This window comes from Dasypus novemcinctus, chromosome 6 (assembly GCF_030445035.2).
Source record: "Dasypus novemcinctus isolate mDasNov1 chromosome 6, mDasNov1.1.hap2, whole genome shotgun sequence".
NCBI lineage: Eukaryota > Metazoa > Chordata > Mammalia > Cingulata > Dasypodidae > Dasypus > Dasypus novemcinctus.
In genome coordinates, this window is record NC_080678.1 from 101,640,084 (window position 1) to 101,665,051 (window position 24,968).

At 37.9% G+C, this 24,968-nt stretch overlaps 1 protein-coding gene across 1 annotated transcript in view; it reads left to right on the plus strand.

Annotated features, from left to right (window-relative positions):
* LOC111765054 (zinc finger protein 41-like) overlaps positions 1 to 23,657 on the plus strand; it is a 43,694-nt gene extending 20,037 nt beyond the window's left edge. Inside the window, exons 5-7 of the mRNA XM_071215565.1 lie at positions 15,098 to 15,224; positions 15,517 to 15,611; positions 17,648 to 23,657. Of these exons, the coding sequence (XP_071071666.1) occupies positions 15,098 to 15,224; positions 15,517 to 15,611; positions 17,648 to 17,713 (288 nt within the window). The 3' untranslated portion in view covers positions 17,714 to 23,657. The remainder of the gene's footprint in view (positions 1 to 15,097; positions 15,225 to 15,516; positions 15,612 to 17,647) is intronic.
* Positions 23,658 to 24,968: the final 1,311 nt, after the last annotated feature.

Here is a 24,968-nt window from a genome sequence, read left to right on the forward strand (position 1 = left end):
GTCCCTAGATTATTCTCTAGATTTCTTTCAATTGGCATTTACATCCATAGACTACCATTTTTTAGCCACATTCCTGTTTATAAACTGGCTGTTATTCACTATAATGTGTTACCATCAACTCTATACATTTCTATACTTTTACAGTAATTAAAAGTTCTGCATACATTAAACATCAGTAGTCCATCTCAGTCCTCCTCTTATCTCCTGTAAGAATCCACCATCTACCACCAGGTCTTGAAGATACTTTCCTACATTTTCTTCTAGAAGCTTTATGGTTCTTGCTTTTATATTTACATTTTTTATCCATTTTGCATTAATTTTTGTATAAGGTATGAGATAGGGGTTCTCTTTCCTTCTTTTGGCTATGGATATTCAGTTCTCTCAGCACCATTTGTGCCCGAGTTGTGTGGATTTGACAGGCATGTCAAAAATCATTTAACCATAGATGTGAGGGTCTGTTTCTGAACCATCCATTTGGTTCCATTGATCTGTGTGTCTGTCTCCAGGCCAGTACCATGCTGTTTTTACCACTATAGGTAGGTATTATGATTTAAAGTCTGGAGATGAGGGTTCACTTTTCCTTTTTATGATGTTTCTGGCTAATCAGGACTCCTAACCTTTCCAAATAAATTTAATGATCATGTTTTCAGTTTTTTCTCTAACACTGGTGGAATTTTTATCTGGATTGCATTACATCTGTATATCAATTTGAGTAGAATTGACATCTTAATGATACTTAATCTTCCAATCCATGAGCATGGAATGTTCTTCCAGTTTTTTAGGGCTTTTTTTATTTGTTTAACATTGGATACAAGTGCTTTACATCATTAGTTAAGTTCATTCCTGACTATTTGAGTTTTATCTGTCATATTTTATTTTCACCTCTCTTTTGACACTTTCAGTTACTTTTATTGATAGAATCTTCATTTCTAGACTCTCTTCCAGGCCCCTCTCTCCTGTCTTGTCTTTTCAGGCTCTAGCACACCCTTTAATATTTCCTGAAAATCTGGTCTCTTGCTTAGAAATTCTCTCAGTTTCTGTTTATCTGTGGATATTCTAATTTCGCCCTCATTTTTGAAAGACAGTCTTGCTGGATATAAGATTCTTGGCTGGAAGGTTTTCTCTTGTAGTATCTTAAATATATCAGACCACTGTCTTCTTGCCTCCCTTGTTTCTGGTGAGAAATCAGCACTTAATCTTATAGGCTATCCCTTATATGTTATTCATTGCTTTTCTCTTGCTGCTCTCAGAATTCTCTCTTTGTCTTTGGCCATTGACATTCTGGTGAGTATGTGTCTTGGAGTTGGTCTATATGGATTTGTTTGGATAGGAGTATGTTGTGCTTCTTGGACAGGGATATCTATGTCTTTCAATAGGGTTGGGAAATTTTCTACCATTATTTCTTTAAATATTCCTCCTGCCCCATTTCCCTTCTCTTCTCCTTCTGGGACACCCATGACACGTATGTTTCCATGGCTTTTACTGTCATTTAGTTCCCTGAGACCTTGTTCAATTTTTTCCATTCTTTTCTTCATCTCTTCTTTTGTATACTCACTTTCAGAGGCCATTTCTTCAAGGTCATCAATCCGTTCTTCTGCCTCCTCAAATCTGCTATTATATAATTCCAATATTTTTAAAATTTCATAGATTGCACCTTTCATTCCCGTAAGATCTGCTATTTTCTATGTATGCTTTCAAATTATTCTTTGTGCTCATCCATTGTCTTCTTAATATCCCTAACCTCTTTAGCCATCACATTGAATTTATTAAGGAGATTTGTTTGAACATCTATAATTATTTGTCTCAACTCCTTTATGTCATTTGGAGGCTTATCTTGTTCCTGTAACTGGACCATTGCTTCCTGTTTCTTGGTGTGGATTGTAGTTTTTGGTTGGTGTCTTCGCATCTGACTTACTGGAGTATTTTTTCTGGGTGCAGTTTTTCTCTCTAGTTTAGGGCTTCGTATCCTTCCTCCCTTGCTGGTTATGCAGTAGGAGCCAAGCAGGTAGTTGGTGCTGTAAGCTGTGGAGGCTCAAGCTGTCCTCATTGCACCAGGGACCAATGAAGCTTCTTCCAACTTTCTCCTTTGCCAGGGACAGGGACAGAGTCACAGCTGTGTGGAATAATCCACATGCAGGCATAGACTGTAGTTGCCTTGAGAGACTGATGAAGTTTCACATCTCTTTCTCCCCTACATGGGGCAGGGATGGAGCTGCAGGTGTGGGCAACAATCTACGCAGACTTCTGATTTTCAGTCTATGCCAGCCAAAGTTCCCTGCAGTTACCTGTGTAGGCTAGTGCAGGGCTCTTCAACCTCCTCCCTGCCAGAGGTGAGGCTGAAGCCTAGGGGGCCTGCAGGCTTATGTGCATCAGCCCAGCTTCCCCTCAGGCTGGGGGAGGAGTCAGAATGGCGGCCACTGGCCTCTTTCTGACTTGAGCTGGTTCACACCCCAGCTGTTCCAGGATTATCTCTTAGCCAGCCAAGTTTCCCAATCAGTAACTGAGATTGGCAGCCAACCAGCCAACCATCTCCTCCTCTCCTGTTTCTGGGAAATGGAGCTTCCAATTTCTGTCACAGAATAGCTCCTGGGGCTGCTTATACTGCTAGAGCAGGATAATCACCAGCCTCCGTGGCTTGGCCAGTAATTTCCCAGAGAGGCTGGCGCAGGTTCCCCCAGCTTCCTCCCTGCTGGAGGTGGCAGTGGGGCCTAGGCTAGACCTGCAATAGGATCTGGATGGAAAGAAGCCAGTCCCCACCACCACTGGGATCCTCAGTCCACCCCACTTCCCCTCGTGCCAGGCGTGGAGTTAAGATGGCAGCTCCCGGCCTCTTTCTGGCCTGTACAAGCTCAAACCTTAGCTGTTCTCAGGATCATACTGTAGCCCACTGAATTTCCTCATCATAGCTGAAATTGGTACCCAACTGTCTCTTCCTCCCCCATTTTGGGGAAGTGGGGCTTTCAATTCCAGCCTTGGAACAGCTCCTGAGGCAGCCTGTGCCTCCAGGGGAGGGTGGGCACCAGACTCCATGGCATGGAGTGCTCTACTTATGAGTCTTCTCTGCAGATGGGCAGTCTCCTCCTTCCACTCCCCCAAGGATGTTGCAGGATGCTCTCCTGGCCTCCATAGCCCCCAAACAGGTGCTTCAGCAGCTCCAGAGAGCTCTGGGTGTTTGCTAACTGCCCTGTAGCAGGAGCTGACTCTAGGAGCTCCTTACTCTGCCCCCATCTTGCTGATTCTCTTTGCTTTTCTTTTGGAGATGTTTCTAGCTCTTCGGGACACCTTATCCTTACAAATAAATTTGATAATCATTTTTTCCACTTATTTAAAAATGCTGGTGAAATTTTTTATTGGGATTACATTGAATCTGTATATCATTTTGAATAGAATTGACGTCTTAATGATATCTAGTCATCCAGTCTGTGAGAATGGAATATTCTTCCAATTATTTAGTTTTTTTTTTTAATTTAACAATGAGTTGTAGTTTTCTGACTACAAGTGCTTTACATCATTTGTTAAGTTTATTCCAAAATATTTGGGTTTTATCTGTCATACTTTATTTTCACCACTCTTTTGAGACTTTTAACTATTTTACTGATATAATCTTCATTTCTAGACTTCTTCCAAGCCTCTCTCTACTGTATTTTCTTTTCAGAGTATAACACACTCTTTAGTATTTCTTGTAAAGCTTGTCTCTTAGTTACAAACTCTCTCAGTTTCTATGTTTCTGTGAGTGTTCTAAACTTCCCCTCAGTTTTGAAAGACAATCTTGCCAGATATAAGATTCTTGGCTGGAAGTTTTTCTCTTGAAGTATCTTAAATATATCACACCACTGTCTTCTTGCCTCCATGGTTTCTGTTGAGAAATTAGCACTGAGTCTTATTGGGTATCCCTTACATGTTAAGCATTGCTTTTCTCTTGCTGCTCTCAAAATTCTCTTTGTCTTTGACATCTGACATTTTGATAAATATTTCTCTTGGAGTTGGTCTATTTGGATTTATTTGGAAGGGAGTATATTGTGTTTCTTAGACATGTCCCTTCAATAGGGTTGAGAAATTTTCTACCGTTATTCCTTGAAATATTCCTTCTGCCCCCTTTCTCTTCTCTTCTTCTGGGACACCTATGACATATTTGTTTGCACATCTCTTGCTGTCATTTACTTCCTTGAGAACTTGTTCAGTTTTTCCCATTATTTTATCTCTTCTTTTGTATTTTTGCTTTCAGAGGCCTTTTCTTCAAGCTCACCAATCCTTTCTTCTGCCTCCTCAAATTTGCTGTTACATGATTGCAGTGTATTTTTAATTTATTGCACCTTTCCTTCCTGTAAGATCTGCTATTTTTCTGTGTATGCTTTCAAATTCTTTGTGCTCATCCAATGTCTTCTTTTTTTTAAAAGATTTATTTATTTCTCCCCCTCCCCCACCTGCTGTTTTGTTCTGTCCATCTGCTGTGTGATCTTCAGTATCTATATCTATTTTTTGTCTTCTTATCCTTCTCCTCTAGGATTCAGAGGGATTCGATCCTGGGGACCTCTGATGTGGAGAGAGGTTCCCTGTCAGTTGTGCCACCTCACTTCTTGATGTTTGCTGTGCTTCACTTTGACTCTCCCATTTGTCTCTCTTTTTGTTGCATCATCATCTTGCTGCATGACACATTTGTGCAGGCACTGGCTTACTGCACTGGCCATGGCTCACCGTTTGGGCACTGTCTCACCATGCGGGCACTCACATGGGTACTTGGCACACCACACAGGCATTTGCATGGGCACTCAGCTCACTGTGTGGGTACTGGCTCAGTGTGGAGGCACACTTTGTCTTCTTTTTTACCAAGAGGTCCCAGGGGTCGAACCTGGGTCCTCCCATATGGTAGGCGGAGCCTTATCACTTGAACCACATCTGCTTCCCTCAGTTTTATCTTCATTTTTAAAAAATGATTATTTATTTATTTCTCTCCCTGTGGGGGGAGGGGCCCTCCCAGTTGTCTGCTGTTTGTGTCTGTTCACTGTATGTTCTTCTGTGTCTGCTTGTATTCTTGTTAGAGGCACTGGGAATCTCTGTCTTTTTTTGTTGCGTCATCTTGCTGTGTCAGCACTCCGTATGTGTGGCACCACTCCTGCGTAGGCTGCACTTTTTTCAAACTGGGTGGCTCTCCTTATAGGGCACACTTCTTGCATGTGGGGCTCCCCAATGCGGGAGACACCCCTGCATGGCATGGCCCTCCTTGTGCGCATCAGCACTGTGCATGGTTCAGCTCCACACAGGTCAAGGAGGCGTGGGGTTTGAACCGTGGACCTCCCATTGGTAGTTGCACACTCTAGCCATTGAGCCAAATCTGCTTCCCTCTCCCAGTGACTTCTTAATATCCTTAATCTCTTTAGCCATCTCATTTAATTTATTAGAGAGATTTGTTTGAACATCTGTGATTAGTTGTCTCCACTTCCTGTTTCTTGGTGTGGATTGTAATTTTTTGTTGGTGTCTTGGCATCTGGCTTACTAGACGCATTTTTCTGGGTGTAGCTTTCCCCTCCAGTTGAGGGCTTCCTGCCCTTTCTCCCTTGGTGGTTGTGTAGTAGGAGCCGGGGATCTAGTTGGTTTTGTAAGCTGTGGAGGCTCAAGCTGCCCTTATTGCCCCAGGAACCAATAAAGCTTCTCCCAACTTTCTCCTTTGTGAGGGGTAGGGACAGAGCCACAGCTGTGTATAGTAATCCAAGTTGTGCAGGCCTAGACTGTAGTTGCCCAGAGAGACTGATGAAGCTTCACACCTCCTTCTCCTCTACCTGGGGCTGTAATGGAGCTATAGGTGTGGGCAGCAATCTATGCCATGTGGGTACAAAATGACTGCAGTTGCCCTGGTAGATTTCCTACTGTTTAGTCTGTGCCAGCCAAATGTCCCTGCAGTTACCTAGAGATGGTGCAGGGCTCAACAGCTTCTTCCCTGCTAGAGGTGGGACTGAAGCCTCGGCTAGGGCTGCAGGCTGATCTGGGTGAAAGAAACAGGTGTCTACTCTCACTGTGATTTTCAGTCAGCCCCGCTTCCCCTCATGCTGGGGCAGAGTCAAAATGGTAACCACTGGCCTCTTTTCAACTTGGACAGTTTCAGACTTTAGCTGTTCTTAGAGTTATACTTTAGCTAGCCAAATTTACTAATCAGTAATTGAAGTCAGTGGCAAACTGTCTCTCCCTACCCTGTTTTGGGGACATGGAGCTTCTATTTCCAGCCACAGAAACGCTTCCAGCACGATTTGTGCCACTAGAGTAGGGTAATCACTGGCCTCCACAGTGTGGTCTGTGTTTTCCTGGAGAGGCTGGCACAGGTCCCCACAGCTTCCTCTCTGCTGGAGGTAGAGCTGGGGCTTATAGTGGAGCTGCAATGTGATCTGGATGGAAAGAAGCCGGTTCCTACCAGCACTGGGATTTTCAGCCCACCCGGCTTCCCCTTGTGCCAGGGGAGCATTAAGATGGAGGCTACCAGCCTCTTTCTGACTTGGACAGGTTCAAACTTCAGCTGTTCTTGGGATTATTCTTTAGCCTACCGAATTTAATAATCAGTAGCTGAAGTTGGTGTCCCACTGTCTCTTCCTTCCCCATTTTTGGGAAGTGGAGCTTCCAATTCCAGCTGTGCAATAGCTCCCGAAGTGGCTTGGGCCTCCTGTGGAGGATGGGTGCCAGCCTCTCTGGTGTGGAGTACTCTACGAATCCTCTCTGCAGGTGGGCGGTCTCCTGCTTCCATTCCTTCCAGGATGCTCTTCTGGTCTCTTGGAGCCCCCCAAACAGGTGCTTTTTAGCTCTGGGTGCTTACTAGCTATTCTGTAGCAGGAGCTGACTCTAGGATCTCCTTCCTCTGCTGCCATCTTGCTGGTTGTTTCTATTTTAACCTATTTGTGTCTTTATATCTAATGAGAGTTTATTGACTATTGTATTTAAACAGGTGTTGCTTTTTGTTTTTTAATCCAATCTGACAATATGTGCCTTTTAGTTGGAATATATGGGCCACATATATTTAATGTGAATATTGATATTTTTGTGTTTTTCCATCACCTTTTATTTGTTTTCTATTTGTATCAGTTGTTCCTTGTTCCTTTTCTTCCCTCCCTTCCTCCCTTTATCCTTTTCTTCTTCCCTCCCTCCCTTTCTTCCTTCTCCCTTCAGGACTTTGTTCAAATGTCTCCTTCAAACAAAACTGAATTTATTCATAATAACTTACTGTTTTTGACATTACCCCTAACTGGCTGATAGTCATTCCATTTCCAAGTTATCATTGGCTACCATAGTTTAAAATATGTATCTAAGTGCCCATTAGCTAGTGACATTCATATATTTATCTGTAGCCACAACTAATGAATTAATTTAATATCTCCTTGGGGAGCAGGTGTAGCCCAGTGGTTGAGTGCCTCCTTTGTAAGTACAAGATCCTGGATTCAATCCCTGGTACCTCCTTAAAAAAATTAATATCTCCGATAAGTTTCCTATTGTTGCAGTAGTCTTACATTCCTGATATAAATCTTATTTGGTCATTAAGTTTATTCAGTGAACATATCGTGAGCACTGGTGGTTATAGTGTTGGAAATATTGCGGTGAACAACAAAGTCATCACTTTTATAGAGAAAATAATCTAATGGGACATGCTGTACTGTTCTTTTAGTATACTCCTATATGTAGTCTGCCAATATTAGGTACATTTAAATAAGGATTGTGATATTTTTCTATTTTCTATGGTTTTATTTTCTTCATAAAAATTTTTTTTTTTTAGGTACTGGGACCGAGGACTGAACCTGGGACCTTGTATGTGGGAAGCTGGCATTCAGCCAGTGATCCACATTGGCTTTCCTGCATTGGTTTTTTCTTCTTTTTCCTTCATTTGTTTGCTTGTTGTTTGTTTTTGTTTTTATGAGACACTGGAAACCAAACCTGGGACCTCCCATGTGGGAACTGCTTGAGTCACATCTGTTCCCTTATAAAGTTTGGTTTTTAAGTTTCATTTCTCAAAGCTGTTTAAAGTTTTATTTTATCACCTTGTTTCCTTACCGATAGTAGGTTTGCATTTATTTTCTTTTATGGGCTAATTTCAACAAACTGCTTTTAATTTTATTTAGCCTTCTTCCTTATTTCTTTTGTTTTATTTTAATCCATCACTGATTTTATTGTTATCTTGTCCTGTTTTCCTTTATTTCTTATTTTTTTCCAATTTTTGTTAGATAAATATGTAATGAATAATTATTTTCAGTTTTTTTTAATTAAAAAATGAGTTAGACAAATGAGCTTTATTTGTGGCTCTTATGTTGTCATGTAAAGACAACTTAATTTGGATTTGGTATTTATCTTAGATCCAAAGTTTTATTTAGGGAACTTTTCCTTTATTGATGAATATATATCTTTGGTGAAATCATCATTTTCATCTCAGTTTTAAAGCCCATAATTGATATAGATTGTAAAATTTCTACATTTTAGAATTCATTTAAGAATTTCTCAGTGATCAGAATGTGATCAAATGATTAAGTGCTTTGTTGTCAGATGCCCTGGTTTCTTTCCGGAATCTACCCCTCCCTCCTTAGTTGGGTAGTTGGGTAACCTTTGGTATGCTACTTAACTTTTTTTTGCTTTGATTTTCTTGCCTTTTATTTTGAGGAAAATTAGTCTATATATTACAGGTCTGTCATGAAAATTATTAGATTATGTAATTTGAAAATATTTAGAAGAATATTTGGTATAGAGTAAATACCATTAGATTTTAGGTGTCATTATTACTACCTCATCAAGTTTTGCAAATTGTCGCTGAAAGAATAAAATTGTTAGTGGAACACTGTGGGTTCTGGCCTTCTGCATTCTTGGCTATGTTGCATAAAAGAATTTAAGGACAAGTGATAGGCAAGGGAGTAAAGAGTTTATTAAGAAACAAGAAAAGAAAAGCAGTGGGCAACCCCAGACATGGGTGTGGGCATGTGGAAGGGGGAGACAGGCTTGTGGGGTCCCAGCTTAGGCCTTTTTAAGACCTTGCCTCTTCCCCCTTCCTAATGTTGAGGGGCCCCAGTGCTGTGGGCTATGGGTGGGAGGCTCTTTGTCTCTTCAGAGATAACCTAAACTATCTGTGACTTGTGTGTGTGTGTGGGATAAAAGGCTGCATTCCTGCCCTTGGTGAGCAGGAAACAGTTTAACAATGCAAGGTCTATAAACTTTAAGTATTCAGAGGAAATGCAAACCAAATATGCTAAAAGCTTATCTAGAATGCCAGGGTCCCTGCTAAAAGCTTAACCTAAGATGTGGAAGATATATATGCTAATTCAAGCCTATTGAGAACAGAAACAAAAGGACCTGGTTGGCCTTTTCTCTCTGTATAAAAAGGACTCAAAAATCTTTTTCAGGGGTTGAGATCGAAACAGAAAGCTCCTGAGTTCAGTGGCCGGCCACCAATAAACCATTTTTCCTCCTCAAAATCATTCCTGAGTCCTGGCCTCTCTATATGCAAAGAATTGAACCTCTCTCAAATTCTACAACAGCAGCACTTTGCTGTTCTGGTTGGTTGCACCAGGGGACCAATAATGAGGCCTTTTATTTGGAGTTATCTGGGGCTTCCCCTTGACCCTGGAAAGAGTTCCAAATGGAACCCTGTGGTCAGGGTCTAGGCAGGGACTTTGCAGCTTTGTTCTTAGTAGCAGGGTTTCTTTTTCATGGCAGGGGAGGGGGTATCTCTCAGCCATGTTCTTTGCAGGTCTCAGCCACCTTCCCTCATTCTCTAAACTAACCTGCCTCAAAATGAGTAATCCCTGTTTGTATAATTCATCACATGATAGCTCTGTTTACTTATTTTTAATCTTGATCTGTCATAAATTGAAAGAGCTACTTAACCTCTCACTATAGTTTGTTTTCTATAGTCAAATTATCTTGTATTGCTGTTTTTAAATTTGGCTTCATAGAAATAATGACTTTTATCCTTTTGACTTAATTTTGCTAATTATCATTATATGATATCTGTCTTTATACCATGGAAAGGTTAAGGCTGCAAGTTCCACTTGATATAGATAAGTGCTTGCTTCCCTTTTATTTGCATTTGCATTCTCCTGAAAATTTTTTATTTACATTTTCATTTTCCTGAAATATTTTGCCTATTCCTTTATTTTCTACCTTTATCTCTGTTTCAGATTTGTCTTTTTTTAAAAACAACTTATGGCTGGATTTTGTTTTTTAAAACCAATATGATTGTCTCAGATAAGGAATTCAGGCATTCGTATTTCCTGTGATAATTTGTATATTTGCTTTCTGTCTTGGTTTATCAACTATTATATTTAAGTATAATATAACATAACCTATACACTATAATTTGTACCATTATACTTTTTTTTGTTTTTTTACTTTTTCAGGCTTGTTCAGAATTCTCATTTCTTTTTTGTTCTCTATTGATTTGGTAATTTTCTGATTTTCATTTTTCGTGGTTATCAGCCTGCCTTTAATTATTATAACTGAGCCTGTTATAATGTTTCAGATTACTTAAATGCTCTCCTGCTGTTCCACAGTGTTGTGGTTGCCACTCCTCCTCTTCTGGACCTCCTTAGACAACCCCTAGAAAGCTTCAGTCCCCCATCCCATCCCATCCCCATATTCCTTCAATTTGCTAATTTCTACTAGTATATCATTTTGCTAATATATCAGTAATTTTTCCATATTTTTAATATATATATCTTTTCCCTTATGTTGAATTTCTTCAGTTTCAGTTACTCTTCTTTAATACTACATTGTGCATTTCAAATCGTGTGAACATTATCCATTTAGTTGTAACCATTTATCTATAACAAGATTTACTATTTGCTACTCCTTCTCCTCTTCGTGTTCTCCCTGCTTGAGATTTGTTTCCTGGTTTGTAGGAACACCTCAGGTTCTTCTCTGCTGGGGTCATCTGGGTCATTTACTTTTCGAGACTGCAGTCTGAACACATCTTATTTTTGGCCTGTCGTATGAAAAGCTATTTGTGCAGAGGATTCTTGGATTGAAGTTCTTTTTCATAATCACATTATCTTATTCCTTCTACTACTGCAGAGGAGACATCTAAAGCTAGGATATTTCTCTATTTTATGAGCAACCTGTTCTTTTCATCTGGAGGCTTGTACGAGTTTTTTGGAATTATACAGATATGCTTCAATGTGTTGTTTTCATTTCTTATGTATTTCACTCCTTTCTCCTCTTGTGTGGTTTCTGATGAGACATTGCCTGTTATTGTTATTATTCTTGTTTCTCTGTAGGTAAGGCTTTGTTTTTTTTAAAAAAAAAACTTCCTCTGACTTCTTTCAGTATTTGTTCTGTCTTTGGTTTTCTGTGGTTTGACTTTGATCTGTATGGACATGTTCATGTGTATCTTTTGTACTTATCTTGTTTGGTGTTCTCTGTGCTTCCTGGATATTTTGTTACTTTTGAAATATTCTTGACCATTATTACTTCAAATAATCCAGCTCCATGTATTACGTGCTTTTTTTTTCTTCCAGTTTGTAAGTTTCTGTTCAAGTTCTCTGATTCTTTCTTCAGTTGTTTAGACTCTACAGATGAGCCCATGGTAGGCAGTCTTCATTTCTGTTACTGTGTTTAAAAAATTTTTTAATGTGAATATATATATATATATAACTTAAAATTTGCCTGTTGCCATTTTTAAGTGTACAATTCCATGTCATTAATTGCATTTACAATGTTGTGCTAACATTACCATCATGTTACATCATTAAAAGAACATTTTCAACACCATAAACAGAAAATCTGTGCATTAAGCAAGAACTCCCCATTCCCCTTTCCCCAACCCCTTGGTAACCTCCAATCTTCTTTTTGTCTATATGAATATGTTTATTCATATAAGTGGAATCATGAATCATGTTTATTTCACACAGAATGATGCTTTAAAGATTCTTCCTTCTTGTAGCCTGTATCAGAACTTCATTCCTTTTTATGGCTCAAGTTACTGTGTTTTCTATTTCTAGCATTTCCTGTTGATTCTTTTCTCAGAGATTCTCTCTCTCTGTTTATATTATTCATCTGTTCTTGAATGTTGTCTGCTTTTTCCATTCAAGTCCTGAACATATCCCTCAAAGTCACTTTGTTTCTTCTCTGATAATTCCAACATCTGTGCCATGTCAGAGTCTGGTTCTAATGATTGCTTTGCATCTTCAGAGTATATTTTTGCTTGCCTTTTTGGCATTTGTTGAAATTTTTTGTTGAAAGCTGGACATGTGCTATTAGGTAATGGGAACTGAAGTAAATAGGCTTTAGCATGAGGATTTATGTTATTCTGGCCAGGAGCTGGCTGTGTTTAACATTTGTTATAGCTGTAGATGAAAGAGGCTTCAAATTCCTCCAGTGTCCTTGTTTTTTCCTTCCCTCTTGACTTTGCACTTCCCTCGGGACTCCTGTTGAGAAGTCTGTCTCACAGCTCTTGCGCTGACACCCACTGTTACTGCACTGAGCCCTGCTGGTGTGCTGTAAGGTGTGGGAAGGGAGGGTGTTCTCTAAGCTTATGCTTCACTCTCAGTCTTTGGTGGGCCGTGCCCCTTCACCAGTGTTTCTAATGATCTGGAAAATGGTTAACTATTTTAGATGCTCAGAAAAGAAGGCTCAGTCCTGCAGACTCTATCTTTTGTCCTGTGTTGTAGATTTGCATAGTTTTAAAAAATATCCATTCTATTTCAGGTCTTCAGTTGAGAATTTTGTCCTTGATTTTCACAATTCAGCAGTCAAGATTTTAAATTTTGGGGAGCTCTTTCTTGCCCTCTGATGATTCCTTTTAGTTGAAGTTGGTTCTTTAAACTCTTTTCTCAGTATATCTAAGAATACCTGTTGAATTAAAAGCCATTTTTTTACCCATTTACTGCAGTGCTGTTTTTTTCCATAGTTTTTTTTTTGTCTTTTCATTTTTTTATTTTTTAAAGATACTTAGATTACATAAATGTTACAAAGAATATATAGAGGATTCCCATACACCCTGCTCCTCACATGTTTAGTTTTGATTATCTTAGTTCTTATTGTTATGCTCTTGGTTTTCTTAAAATATCTGCTGCTTCATTTTCTATTCATTTTCTGTAAGTGAAAAACTAGTGGTTGTTTGGGTTCCTATTAAACTCTTCTCTCCTGGGTTTAGTGTTCCCTTTCAGAGAATTTTTTTCTCATTCTTCGTGGCCTGGGCTTCTCCCAGGCTCCTGAGGAGGGCTCTTTCAGATCCGGTACCTGCTCTTCTGCCCCCACAGGCTCTTCCCTTGGGAGCCGTCTGACTCACTGCTGGCTTCAGCTACCACTGAGATGCCGGCGACTCCCCCAGGCCTTAACTTCATCCTGGGCTTCTGTTCTGAGCCCCAGAAGCATCCCTCCAGCTGCCTCCTGGGGAGCCTGCCCTGCTTTTCCCAGAGACACTTCAAGCACAGCATGTCCAAGCCCTCTCTACCTCTTACCTTCTAGGCAGAAGGTAATGACTTTTTTGATCATTGCAAATGCACCTCCTCTTACTGGGATTATGATAACCCTGATGGTAATTAAGAAAACCTGTCAGCATTTTGGAGGAAAATACTAGCATATTTATTAACACGTATGTGTGTCTTTTAAAAAAAAGAAATTTCATGGTATGTGTATGTAGCTTTTAATAAATATTTTGCAGACCATTAGAAATTGGTCCTGAATTACTCATATTCTTGCTTCTGATTATGTTTATGGATTTTTATCTTAATGCATTTCAGATCCTTTCTCCAACAAACTATTTGTAATTCCATTAAATTTTCAAGTTTTTAAAAATTAATGAATTTAGGTTTTTTTAAAATTTATTTCTCTCTCCCTGCCCCATTTTCTGCTCTTATATCCATTCGCTGTGTGTTCTTCTGTGTCTGCTTGCATTCTCAGCAGCACTGGGAAATCTGTATCTCTTTTTGTTGTGTCATCTTACTGTGTTAGCTCTCCATGTATGCGTTGCCACTCTTAGGCAGGCTGTGCTTTTTTTGCACAGGGCAGCTCTCCTTGAGGGGCGTGCTCCTTGCATGTAGGGCTCCCCTATGCAGGGGGTGCCCCTGCATGGCATGGCATTCCTTGCATGTGGCAGCACTGCACATGGGCCAGCTCACCACATGGGCCAGGAGGCCCTGGGTTTGAACCCTGGACCTCATATATGATAGGCAGACACTCTATCAGTTGAGCCACATCCGCTTCCATTTTTTTAAATTAAAAGATTAGTTTTATTTATTTATCTCCCCCTCACTACTTGTACTTGCTGTCTGCTCGTCGTCTTTTTAAGGGCCACCAGAACCAAACCCGGGACCTCTCATGTGGTAGTCAGACACCCACCTGCTTGAGCCACATCTGTTTCCCTCAGGTGTTTTTAATGTTTGCAGGACTTTGCTTTGTTGTTGGCCCATAAGCCTAAGAACACATGATTGAGGTGTAATGTCTTAAACATTTACTTTCCTTAAAGAAACCCAGTCTCAAAATAGAACATAAAACTTCTCTCCCATGCTTAACACTTGCCATCATCTATCTTTTAGATACTTCTAGCATTTTTCTGTAATACTTTATTGCAGGTACTTATTTTTATATGTCTCTCAATCATATCATGAGCTCTTCAAGAGCAAGATTTTTTTGAAAATTCATCTTCGCATTCCCAGAAACTGATTGTTCTAGGCACACTGGGGAACTACAGAATTTGTGTGAGTGTGAATTAAGAAATTAATACATGATTGGGATACTTGTGTAATTTCCAGTTCTCCCCCAGCATGCCACGTCAAACAAATACAGAGTAGACATGCCATGTGATATTTTCTGTTTTGCTATCAGTAGTGAACATGAAAAGTGTTAGATCCCAAACATATTGTATATTATCCAGTTTTAGTCAGTATAGATTGAATATGAATGTGCTGTTCTAGGGGTCAGTGTCATTCGTGGCACATTGGCAGGACCTAGTGTGAAAATATGTGAAATAAAATTAGTGCACTGGCAGAATCCTTATACTATGTTATATGTTGTATGTATTCTATGTAGCAGTTTCTCTTCAGCTATGAACAGTTAACGTGACAAGTGTTAATTACCATACATATATTGTATGTAACCCTGTTCCAGTCAGTTTACATTGAATGTGAATGTGCTGTTCCAGGGGTCACTGTCATTCAGGGACGTGACCGTGGGCTTCACCCAGGAGGAGTGGCAGCACCTGGACCCTGCTCAGAGGACCCTGTATAGGGACGTGATGCTGGAGAACTACAGCCCCCTCCTCTCAGTGGGTAGGGATTGTGTTTTATGCCATTCCAAATGGCTTTTTTTAAGCTGCTGGTATATATGATCCTTTGTAGAGGATGAGTTTTAGGATTGAAATTTAGGGTTCAAAGCTGACCTGTGGGCCATAGTTATAAGCTGATTGATTGATCCCTTTTTGTCACTAGAAAGAATGTGTTTGTCTCCTCTCCCCAGTGAAAGCCTTAGATGGCCCTGTTCCTGAAGCTGTATCATCCTCTTCCTTCAGAGGTCCTGAGGGCATGAGCCTGGCCCAAGCCCTGTGTCTTTTTCCCTTCACAGGATTTTACATTACCAAGCCAGAAGTGGTCTTCAAGTTGGAGCAAGGAGAGAAGCCGTGGGTATTAGAAGAATCCTCAGCTACCAGAGCCACCCAGGTGAGTTACTGAGTACCTAAATAGCTAGAAATCAAGTGACATTAGATTTCAGAGGGTCAGTTCAGATGCATACCTTTGAGATTGTTTAGGAATCTTTTTTTTTAAGAGGTACCATTTTTGAAGTGGTTGAGAATAATTGACCCATATTCCTTAGATATCACACTTGCAGGTAATGCTCTTATGTCTGTTTTTGTTTTTGGCATGAACTTTTAAAAGATTTGCCATTCTTAAATGTTTCCAAAAATTAAATTTTGCTTCTCATCTTAGGTCTTTTTCTTATTTATTCTTTCCTTATTAGTTGTCTTCTTTTAATTACATATCATTTACTCACTCAGTAGTTATTAAGTGAGCATTTATTAATTTACTTATTAGTTATATCTATGAGCTGAGGATAGTAGCTCTGTTAGCAATATAATGATCCTGCTGGTACAGAGTCTATATTCTTGTGTTGGAGGAAAATGAAATGTGGTGTGCCATTTTAGCAGGTGTTTTCAGAAGGCCCTTTTGGGGTCAATATCAGAACAAAAGTTTTAACGATGTGAGGGAGAATGTGAGTCATGTGGTTTCTGAATATTCTAGGCATTGGAGGGTTTTGAGGAAAGAAGTGACATGGTCTGATTTATGTACCTTTCTGGCTGCTGTTCTGAAAAAATGCCAGCGGAGGGGGTGGAGTGGGATTGGGAGAAGACAGCAATAAAATACGCAGTGGTTACTGTGTGGGATGATGGTGACCTGCACTAGCTTCAAACTTATAGAGGTCATGTGAAATGCTGGGTTCTGGATATATTTTGAAGGTGTACCCCAAATGGGATTTGTTAAGTTGTTTTTGGAGAATAAGTAAAGAGATACCATTTATTGAGTTGGGAAACAATGTGGAGAAACAGTATTGGGAGGAAATTGGTAAGGATGTAGCTAAATCTAAACAAACATTATGTAGAATAATAGCTGCTGGGTTTGAAAGGGATAAAAATAAAATACCAGAAAACAGCATGTAAGTCAATGAACTTTAATGGTCCGTTAGAATTTAGTTCTAAAATCCTTTTATTTTGCTGGAGATCTTTTGTTAACTTACATATACATAGTAAAATTTAATGGGTAAATGCAAAAATTAGCAAATAATACCCATAACTTCCAAACTTGTAAAAGTAAGAAAATGGAAAAGTAAAACCAAGTATTATAAAAGAAATTAAACCAGATAGGAAAGAAGTATTAAAGGAGTAGGGAGTAAAGGATGATAAATATAGAACAAATAGAAGCTATATGAAAAATATAGGTAACAACTCCAGATATTTTAGTAATTGCAGTAAATACAAATGGGCCAAATTAGCCCCATAAAAAACACAAATTATCTAGATGGGTTTAGAAAAATTACTATTGGTTTTTTGTGCGTTACACCTAAAGCATTTAAACACAAAACATTGGAATACAAAAGGAGTAAACATTCAGAGTCCAATACTAAGGAAAACAATTGAGATATCTATATGAATGTCAGATAAAATTGGTTTAAGTTAAGAATCCCTATTGGGTTTTGGAAACTGAGGCACAGTGGCCTCTCAAGGAGAGACCTGCTGTCTCCATGACTACCCTTGCAACCTAAGGAATGCAGTGATTTGGGAGTTCTCAGCAAATGGGCTGAAGCTGTTAAAGGCTGAAGGAAAAGATGAGCTCATACCTTTTGTAATGTATAGAACACTTAGACTTTGCACCTTGAGATAAGATTTTTTTAAAAAGAAAATTCTTTAGACTATAGGTAATGTTGATGGTTAATACGTGTTGCTCCTTGATGTCACTCGGACACTATGTTAATGCTAATGTTTATGCTTAATGGCACTTAGGCTGCTGTGGGCCTGCTTGTAGACACATACACTGTGGTATATAAGAGCCCCTTGTAATCAATAAAGTTGTCTGATGAGTCTCTACTCGCAGATCCCCTGATCCCAGCTCTCTCATTCTTTTTCTCTCTCTGCTCTTTCTCCTTGTTTCCTTCCCCCTTTTCTCTTTATTTCATTCCTGATACCCTCGGGTCACTGGTTAAGACTCGGACAGATGGCACCCAGACGTGGGGCCGGATGCAGAGGATTCATCAAGACATGGCAGCGTAGGATCTTCCACCTCTGGATCAGGAACGAGGAAAGCTGAAAAGCCTTTTTTAAGGTAAGGAGTGTCAAAATTAATTAACCTGGGTAGATTGCTGCTTCATATTATTAAGTTTTGCTTTCCGCTAGCATCAGGGTATGGGTAATCAACCAGGGCGCTTGGAAGAATATTCACAGGTACTGAAAAGTCTTTTTTTTTTTTTTTAAACTGTCGGAGTCACAGTGAAAACTGTAGATTTAAAGAATCTTTATAAACAGTGGAAATAGGTAATGAGGGCACTACATAGAGCATATCAAAAAGGGAGAAACTATACTACTATCTGTGTTGGCTTTGTTCCAGCAAATTGCTGCTGCCTTAGATCCTTTACACTCTGAACGAGAGAAAGATGAAATTACTGTATTTTCTAAACCCATAAGTAAATCTGAAATAAAAGAAAGTAAATTGGAACACAAACAGGAGCTTGAGGCGAATGGGGAACTGTCAGGTTTTTCCCCTCATCCTGATATTAACCCTTTCATCAACAAAAGCTCAGTGAAGTCTTAATGAAATAACTTCTGTGTACCCAGTACAACCCTCTGCACCTACTGAATTACCTTCTGTTACTAAGCCTAAGTTAGAAATGTTTTCAGATGTTGTTGATGCTTTGCCTTATGTTAAACAATTATTATCTGCTTTCCCTGTAACATTACATGCCATACCACCAGATACAAAGAATCTGCAAGGGGTGTTGAGTTCATCCTGAACCAAAACTTTTTAAACTATTGAAAGATTTAAAACAGGTAAAAATAATAAATAAAGTCCTTGATAGTGAAATCAGGCTTGCAAGAAAACTGTTAAAATGTTAACTAAGATAAGGAAACTATTCTTGCAGCAACTCTGCAAATCCTCTGTCTACATGACAATGTAGCTGTGGGCTAGTGAGGGTTAATATAGTTAAGCCACTGGAAAAAGAGAAAAACGTGTCAACATTTGTGTTTTGTTTCCACGCTAATTCTGATGGGGCTTATTTAACCAAGATAATAAAATTAGTACCAAATTTTTATCAAGGTCTAAAATGAATTTTCAGTTTTAAATCAATAGTTTTCTCAGGAACTTCAAGTCTTAGTATAGTCTTACAGAGTAATAAGCCAAAGTGTTAAACTGTCTGTCTAAACTGCAAAATAAGAACTTAACTACATTTATGCTACTCAAGTTATCTTAACTGATTGCTGATAACTAATAAAAATGTTTCCAAGCACAAGCTTGCATGTTACAGGCAACATGGATTGCAGAAGAAATCTTAAAAAGTACAATCTAAGATGTGATATAACAGAAGACTTAAAAGCAGCTATACCAAGAAAGTAAGAATTATGAGTCAATTGTAAACTGTATGTTTCTGTTAATGTGTTGTAATTGTTTTGTGTTTGTTCATTCAATGTCGGTGTATATTGTGATACCTCCGGAAGGTAAATATTAAATTAGTAAAAAAAAAATTTTTTAGAGCTCTATTCAAATGGCCAAAAATTAAACTTCTTACATTAATACTTAAGTTTATTATATTAATACATAAGTTTAAATGTTAATAAGATATCTACAATGATAAAAATTGTAAGTCTTGATTAACAAAATTAACTATAAGTCTTCATAAAAGTTATCCTTGCTTAGATTGAAATGAATAGTTTATTTTTCTTCACAGGATAAAATGAAGGATGTAAAACTTAAATGAATATTAAAGAAAGTTAAAAGTTTGTGGGATGCTGACTGAAATTTAATATTTTTTCTAAAAGATGTGTTTCTTCCTAAAATAGGATGGCTAATTTTTCATTAACTCTTGGAACTTAATTTGCATGTGGCAAGTTGTAGAAGGTATTGTGGTAACTTTAAGTAAGGGAATGTGTTCTGTGAAGGTAAAAGTTGTCTTAAAATAATATAGTCTATATGGTTATAAATAATTATAAGAAGTTCAATGAAGCATTGTTTAAATTAAGATATTTAAATGGCTAATTCCAAAAAGTCATTATTAAATATATATAAAACTGAATTGATATGATAATAAAAGGTAATTTTATAACAGGAAAACTTGTTGGTGGCTAGTCTTCCCTGTAAACTGGCTTCTTAGGGGACTGTTTCTGGTATTACATGCTACTAAGTATTTAAAGTGAAGAAAAGTTCCTTATTTTAACAAGCTCATTTAGTGTTGATGGCAGGCAGTGATATGTTGTAAGAAGTTTGCCTGGTTAACAGTATGTGGGATATATGGAATGTGTTTTTATTGTTAAGGAAACAGGAGATGATTTCATCCTAAAATAAAATGATTGATTATTGAGTAAGAGTAAAATGTGGGACAAAACCTGACTGAATACTGAAAGTGTAGGTTTCTGGAAAGAAATTTTTATGGTTAAAGTTAAGTAAGATTTGATGGGTCTGTCTTTAAAGTTTGAAAAACCTTTAGTATCAAGTAGTATTTATCAAAGTTAAAAATATTGTTCTTTTTCAAAGTCTCTGAAATCATTAGTCTGTTCTGGTGAAAGTTTATAGAAAGTTTATATCCTGAATAATCAGTATACAAAGAGTCTGTTTTATCAAAACAGCTTCTTATGCTTTAACCTCATTTCCTCAGTGTTCAAGGAAGAAAGGGTCTTAACTCTTAAAGGAAAATAATGTTTAAACCTGCTTTCTTTTTATTTCAAACTAATTACAAGAGATTTGTTCATTTACCTTGAAAGAAAAATTAAAGTAACAGTTAAGTTCATTTAATGTTATAAGTTTAGTGTTTATATAAAAGTTAGAAAATTGACAGGATTTTTTAACCCTCTGTTAAAGTTGTATGAGTAAAAGGTTCCTATGAATGCTTAAGAGTGTATAAATTTACCAATATTTTAGCATAATATTAAAGAGAATTACAATGTGGTTAATTATGGTTTTAATTAAGAGTATGTGTCACAAAAACAACCTCTTATAATAAATTAAAACAACATTGTAGTATGCAGCAGTCACAAATATTGCTAGTTTGTTGCAAAAAAATTAACATCCAACTATGTCACTATCACTTTGTTTTAAAATGTGCTGAGAATTTCCTTAGGCAAGTCAAGACAGCCTGCATTCTCAACTACCTATGGAAAACCCAACAATGGACTTTTGCAGTGCTTCTCCAAGGCTGTGTGCATAGCCCAACTATCTGTCCTGGCGGTGATAATAATCTACCTTCATAAAATTGGTGGTTGAAACTCTACTGATGACTTTGTTAGCCAGTAATCCTTTTTTCAGAATGAAAAGAAACATCAGAGATAATAGTATATTCTCTTAAAAGCCTGAACTAAGCAAACAATTGGGACAGGTTGCAAAGTCCCTGCTGCTCTATCAAATTCCTAAATGTGGTTTGGTTGGATGGGATAAAACTATGCCCTCTTGTTATAAATGATGGAATGCAATCATGTTAACAGAGTTTGTAATAATGTTGAAGTGCTAAAAATCTTTCATCTCTCACTTAGTCTCAAATATTAAAACCATTGTATGTGTTAATTGGGAAAGGTCCTTCAAGGAAGTAGGGAAACCTCCAGCAAGCTGCTTTAAATAATAAAAAGAAGGTAAATTTTGGACATTAACTATGTCTATGGATTGGATGTGGCAAGCACCCATATTGGCTTTGGGTGGAGTTTGTGAAAAAGCAAAATTCTAAAAGTAACCCTTGGGTTTTAATCACAATTCTGGAAGGTCAAAAGTGCAATATAAAAGGCAATTGTATGCAGCATGGGAGACCCTGCTAAAAGTGAAAGACTTAACCCAATAATGTCTGGTCACTCTAAAGATGGCCATCCCTATCCAGGGGTAGATTGCAAATACTGAAAACAAGACAGAAATGATGGACTGTTATAAATCACCCTCAGATTATGAAAAAAAATCCAAGATACCTGCTGGTAGTAACAGGTGACTGTCATGTCCCTGCCACTCCTCTAACATCCCTTTTAAGACTGTTGATGCAGATGCCTTTGTGAAGATCCTGGGCCTACAACTGAAACCTGAGAAAAGGCAGAGTGGCTCTACCAGAAAGGCGAACATCATCGAGTACCAAACCTTGTGGTGCCTAGCCCAGCAATTCTGGTTACTCACCAACAGCTAATAAACATCCCCCGTAAGTTCCTTCCTGCTTACTCCAATGACTGTGACATCAGAGCCCTCCTGCTCTTGAGAGGAATGAGCCCTCAGATGCACTATTCAAACCCACTGAAGCTGTATTTATTACTAAAACAAAAAGGGGAAAATGTGGAAATATGGCTGGAGATTAAAATACTTTACTGAAACCTGTGGCAATTTTAACTTTAATCATAAAAATTTTTCAATTGCTTCCATACATCACATGAACTTTACAAATTCTGGAACTGTGAACTTGCAGCTTTTGTCTGCCTATGGATTTTGGGCCTGTGTGCTCTTATGCTATTGTGGCAGGAACTGTTACCGTCACAAAGGAAAATGGATACCGGCCCCTTGGACCAATGGCACTCAGTCATAACCTGCAAAAGAATTTGTGGAAAATAATTTTTGGAATTGCCCCTCCGTATGAATGGCTGGGAAATACATTTGATCCTTAAACATACCATTTTAAAGCCTGTGTCAAAGATCCATTTGTTTTCATAACTGGTAAGATAACTATTAAGAATGTTCCACTGTTTTATGAAAATGGTACCTTGTGTACATATCAGGAAGTGTGTTGCAGGATGGAAAAACAACAGCCATGACCAGAAGAAGAAAATGCATCTGGATACTGGTGAGAATGATGTTCATTTGGCAGTCATCTTCTGAAAGTCAATTTTTGCTGCATAAAAATTCTTGAAATGGACTGAATGCTTTATTGGACTGCTCATTATAAGCATTTTGGGACTGATTGGAATCATTACAGCTTCTGCTACTGCTATGATAGCTTTGCGTGAAAGTACAGACTCAACAATATGTGCATGATTGGCACAAAAATGGTAGTGATTTGTGGCATAGCCAAGAGCACAATTGATGAACAGTTAAATAATTGGGTTAATAATTTAGAATCTGCTGTTTTGCATATTGGAGATCAATTGTATAATTTAAACTTGTTAAGGGGATTGAGGTGTGGTTGGAATGAAAGTAATTTCTTTGATTCTGCATATAATAAATCAGATATAGTAGAATCATTTGATAGGTCATAAAGGTAATATGTCAATAGAAGTAGAAGAATTACAGAAAAAGATAATTAGAAATCCCTTAATCAGATTAATGTAGCTGATGATAAGGATATGTCTTTAATGATTTCATTTCTCATTTCAATAAGTTTAATCCAGTAAATTGGTGGAAATCACAGAGTTTTCTGTCAGCTTTAGGAATAGTGCTAATCATACTTGTTCTGTTGCTCATTATTCTCACCCGTGCCGGACAGTGCTTTCAAAGAAAATTGCAAAGCGTAACAGCCATGGGACATGTGAATAATCTGGTGCTAGCAAAAGCACCTCAATAATTTCCCCAAGTTGAAGAGCTTGGACGGTAGTCAATGATGGGTAAGACCCTTAGAGGAGGGCAACCTAAGACAGGCACAGTTACCTTGACTAAAAAAGGGGGAAATGTTGGAAACTGAGGCACAGTAGCCTCTCAAGGAGAGACGTGCTGTCTCCATGACTACCCTTGCAACCTAAGGAATGCAGTGATTTGGGAGTTCCCAGCAAATGGGCTGAAGCTGTTAAAGGCTGAAGGAAAAGATGAGCTCATACCTTTTGTAATGTATAGAACACTTAGACTTTGCACCTTGAGATAAGATTTTTTAAAAAAGAAAATTCTTTAGACTATAGGTAATGTTGATGGTTAATAAGTGTTGCTCCTTGATGTCACTCGGACACTATGTTAATGCTAATGTTAATGCTTAATGGCACTTAGGCTGCTGTGGGCCTGCTTGTAGACATGTACACTGGTATATAAGAGCCCCTTGTAATAAAGTTGTTTGAGTCTCTACTCACAGATCCTCTGATCCCAGCTCTCTCGTTCTTTCTCTCTCTGCTCTTTCTCCTTGTTTCCTTCCCCCTTTTCTCTCTATTTCATTCCTGATACCCTCGGGTCACTGATTAAGACTCAGACAATTGGGATAGATAATTAGACCCAAAATGATAGGTGCAAATAAAACTTGATAGAATTACATAATGAATTCTATTGCAGTACATGCCCCTCTCAATTATTGATAAATCAAAAATAAAATTCTTTAATAAAAATCTAGGAAATTTCAAGTACAAATTGCTAATCTTAAAACAGTGAGTGTATACAGAACTGAGTCAATAATATTTAAAAGAATTACAAAATGTATAATCAATCATGTTTGTGTTCTAGCCCATAAGAATAATTTTAATAAATATTGGTGAATTTATTCTATTCAACTCACATTCTTCTCTCATGTATGCTGCGGTATTTGGGATGAATTAGATAAGATTTGCTTTAATATGTTCCCAGCAACAAATGCACATTTGTGTATTGGGGGATTGATAGATGAAGCACAGATAACAAAACATAGATAATGGTTGAGAGTAGGTGAGGGGTTCATGGGCATTCTTTATACTATTTACTGTGCTTTTGTTTTTATTTAAAAATGTGTCATAACAGATTTTTTTTTTCCCAGGAGGTCCTTGGTATTGAACCTGGGACCTTGGATATGGGAAGCTACATGTGCTTTCCTAATAATTTCTTTCTTTCTTTTTTTTTAGGAGGGACTGGGGTTTGAATCCAGGACCTCATACATGTAAAGCAGGTGCTCAGCCGCTGTTCTGAACACCATCATGTTACTAAATTTGAAAACTTAGAGTGGAAAAACTTCTAGGAAAAAAACAATACAAAGCTAAAATATTTTAGGAATTGAATCAGTTGTTCAGAAATCTTTCCAGAAAGAAAACAATATTATAAGATTGTTTCCTGGGAAGGTCTACCATATTTTCAAGAATTAGATAATTTTAATATGTGAATTCTTCAAGTGATTAGAATAAGAGAATAAACACTATCCAGAACTTACTTTGAAATAAATATAATCTTATAAAAAAAATCTTACAAGGTAAGAACAAGAATAGAAGATTCCAAAATTAATCTCTTTAACAGGAAATTTTATATAATAATGAGTTAAAAAATAAAAAGATAATAAAGCATGATCAAGTAGGCTCCACTCTATCAATGTAAGGTAATTTAACATGAGACAGTATTTCATTGTAATTTACCTCCTTAATACTTTAGTAAAACCCCTGTCATCTTAATGTAAGTAAAACTGGTAAAAATCAACACCCATTT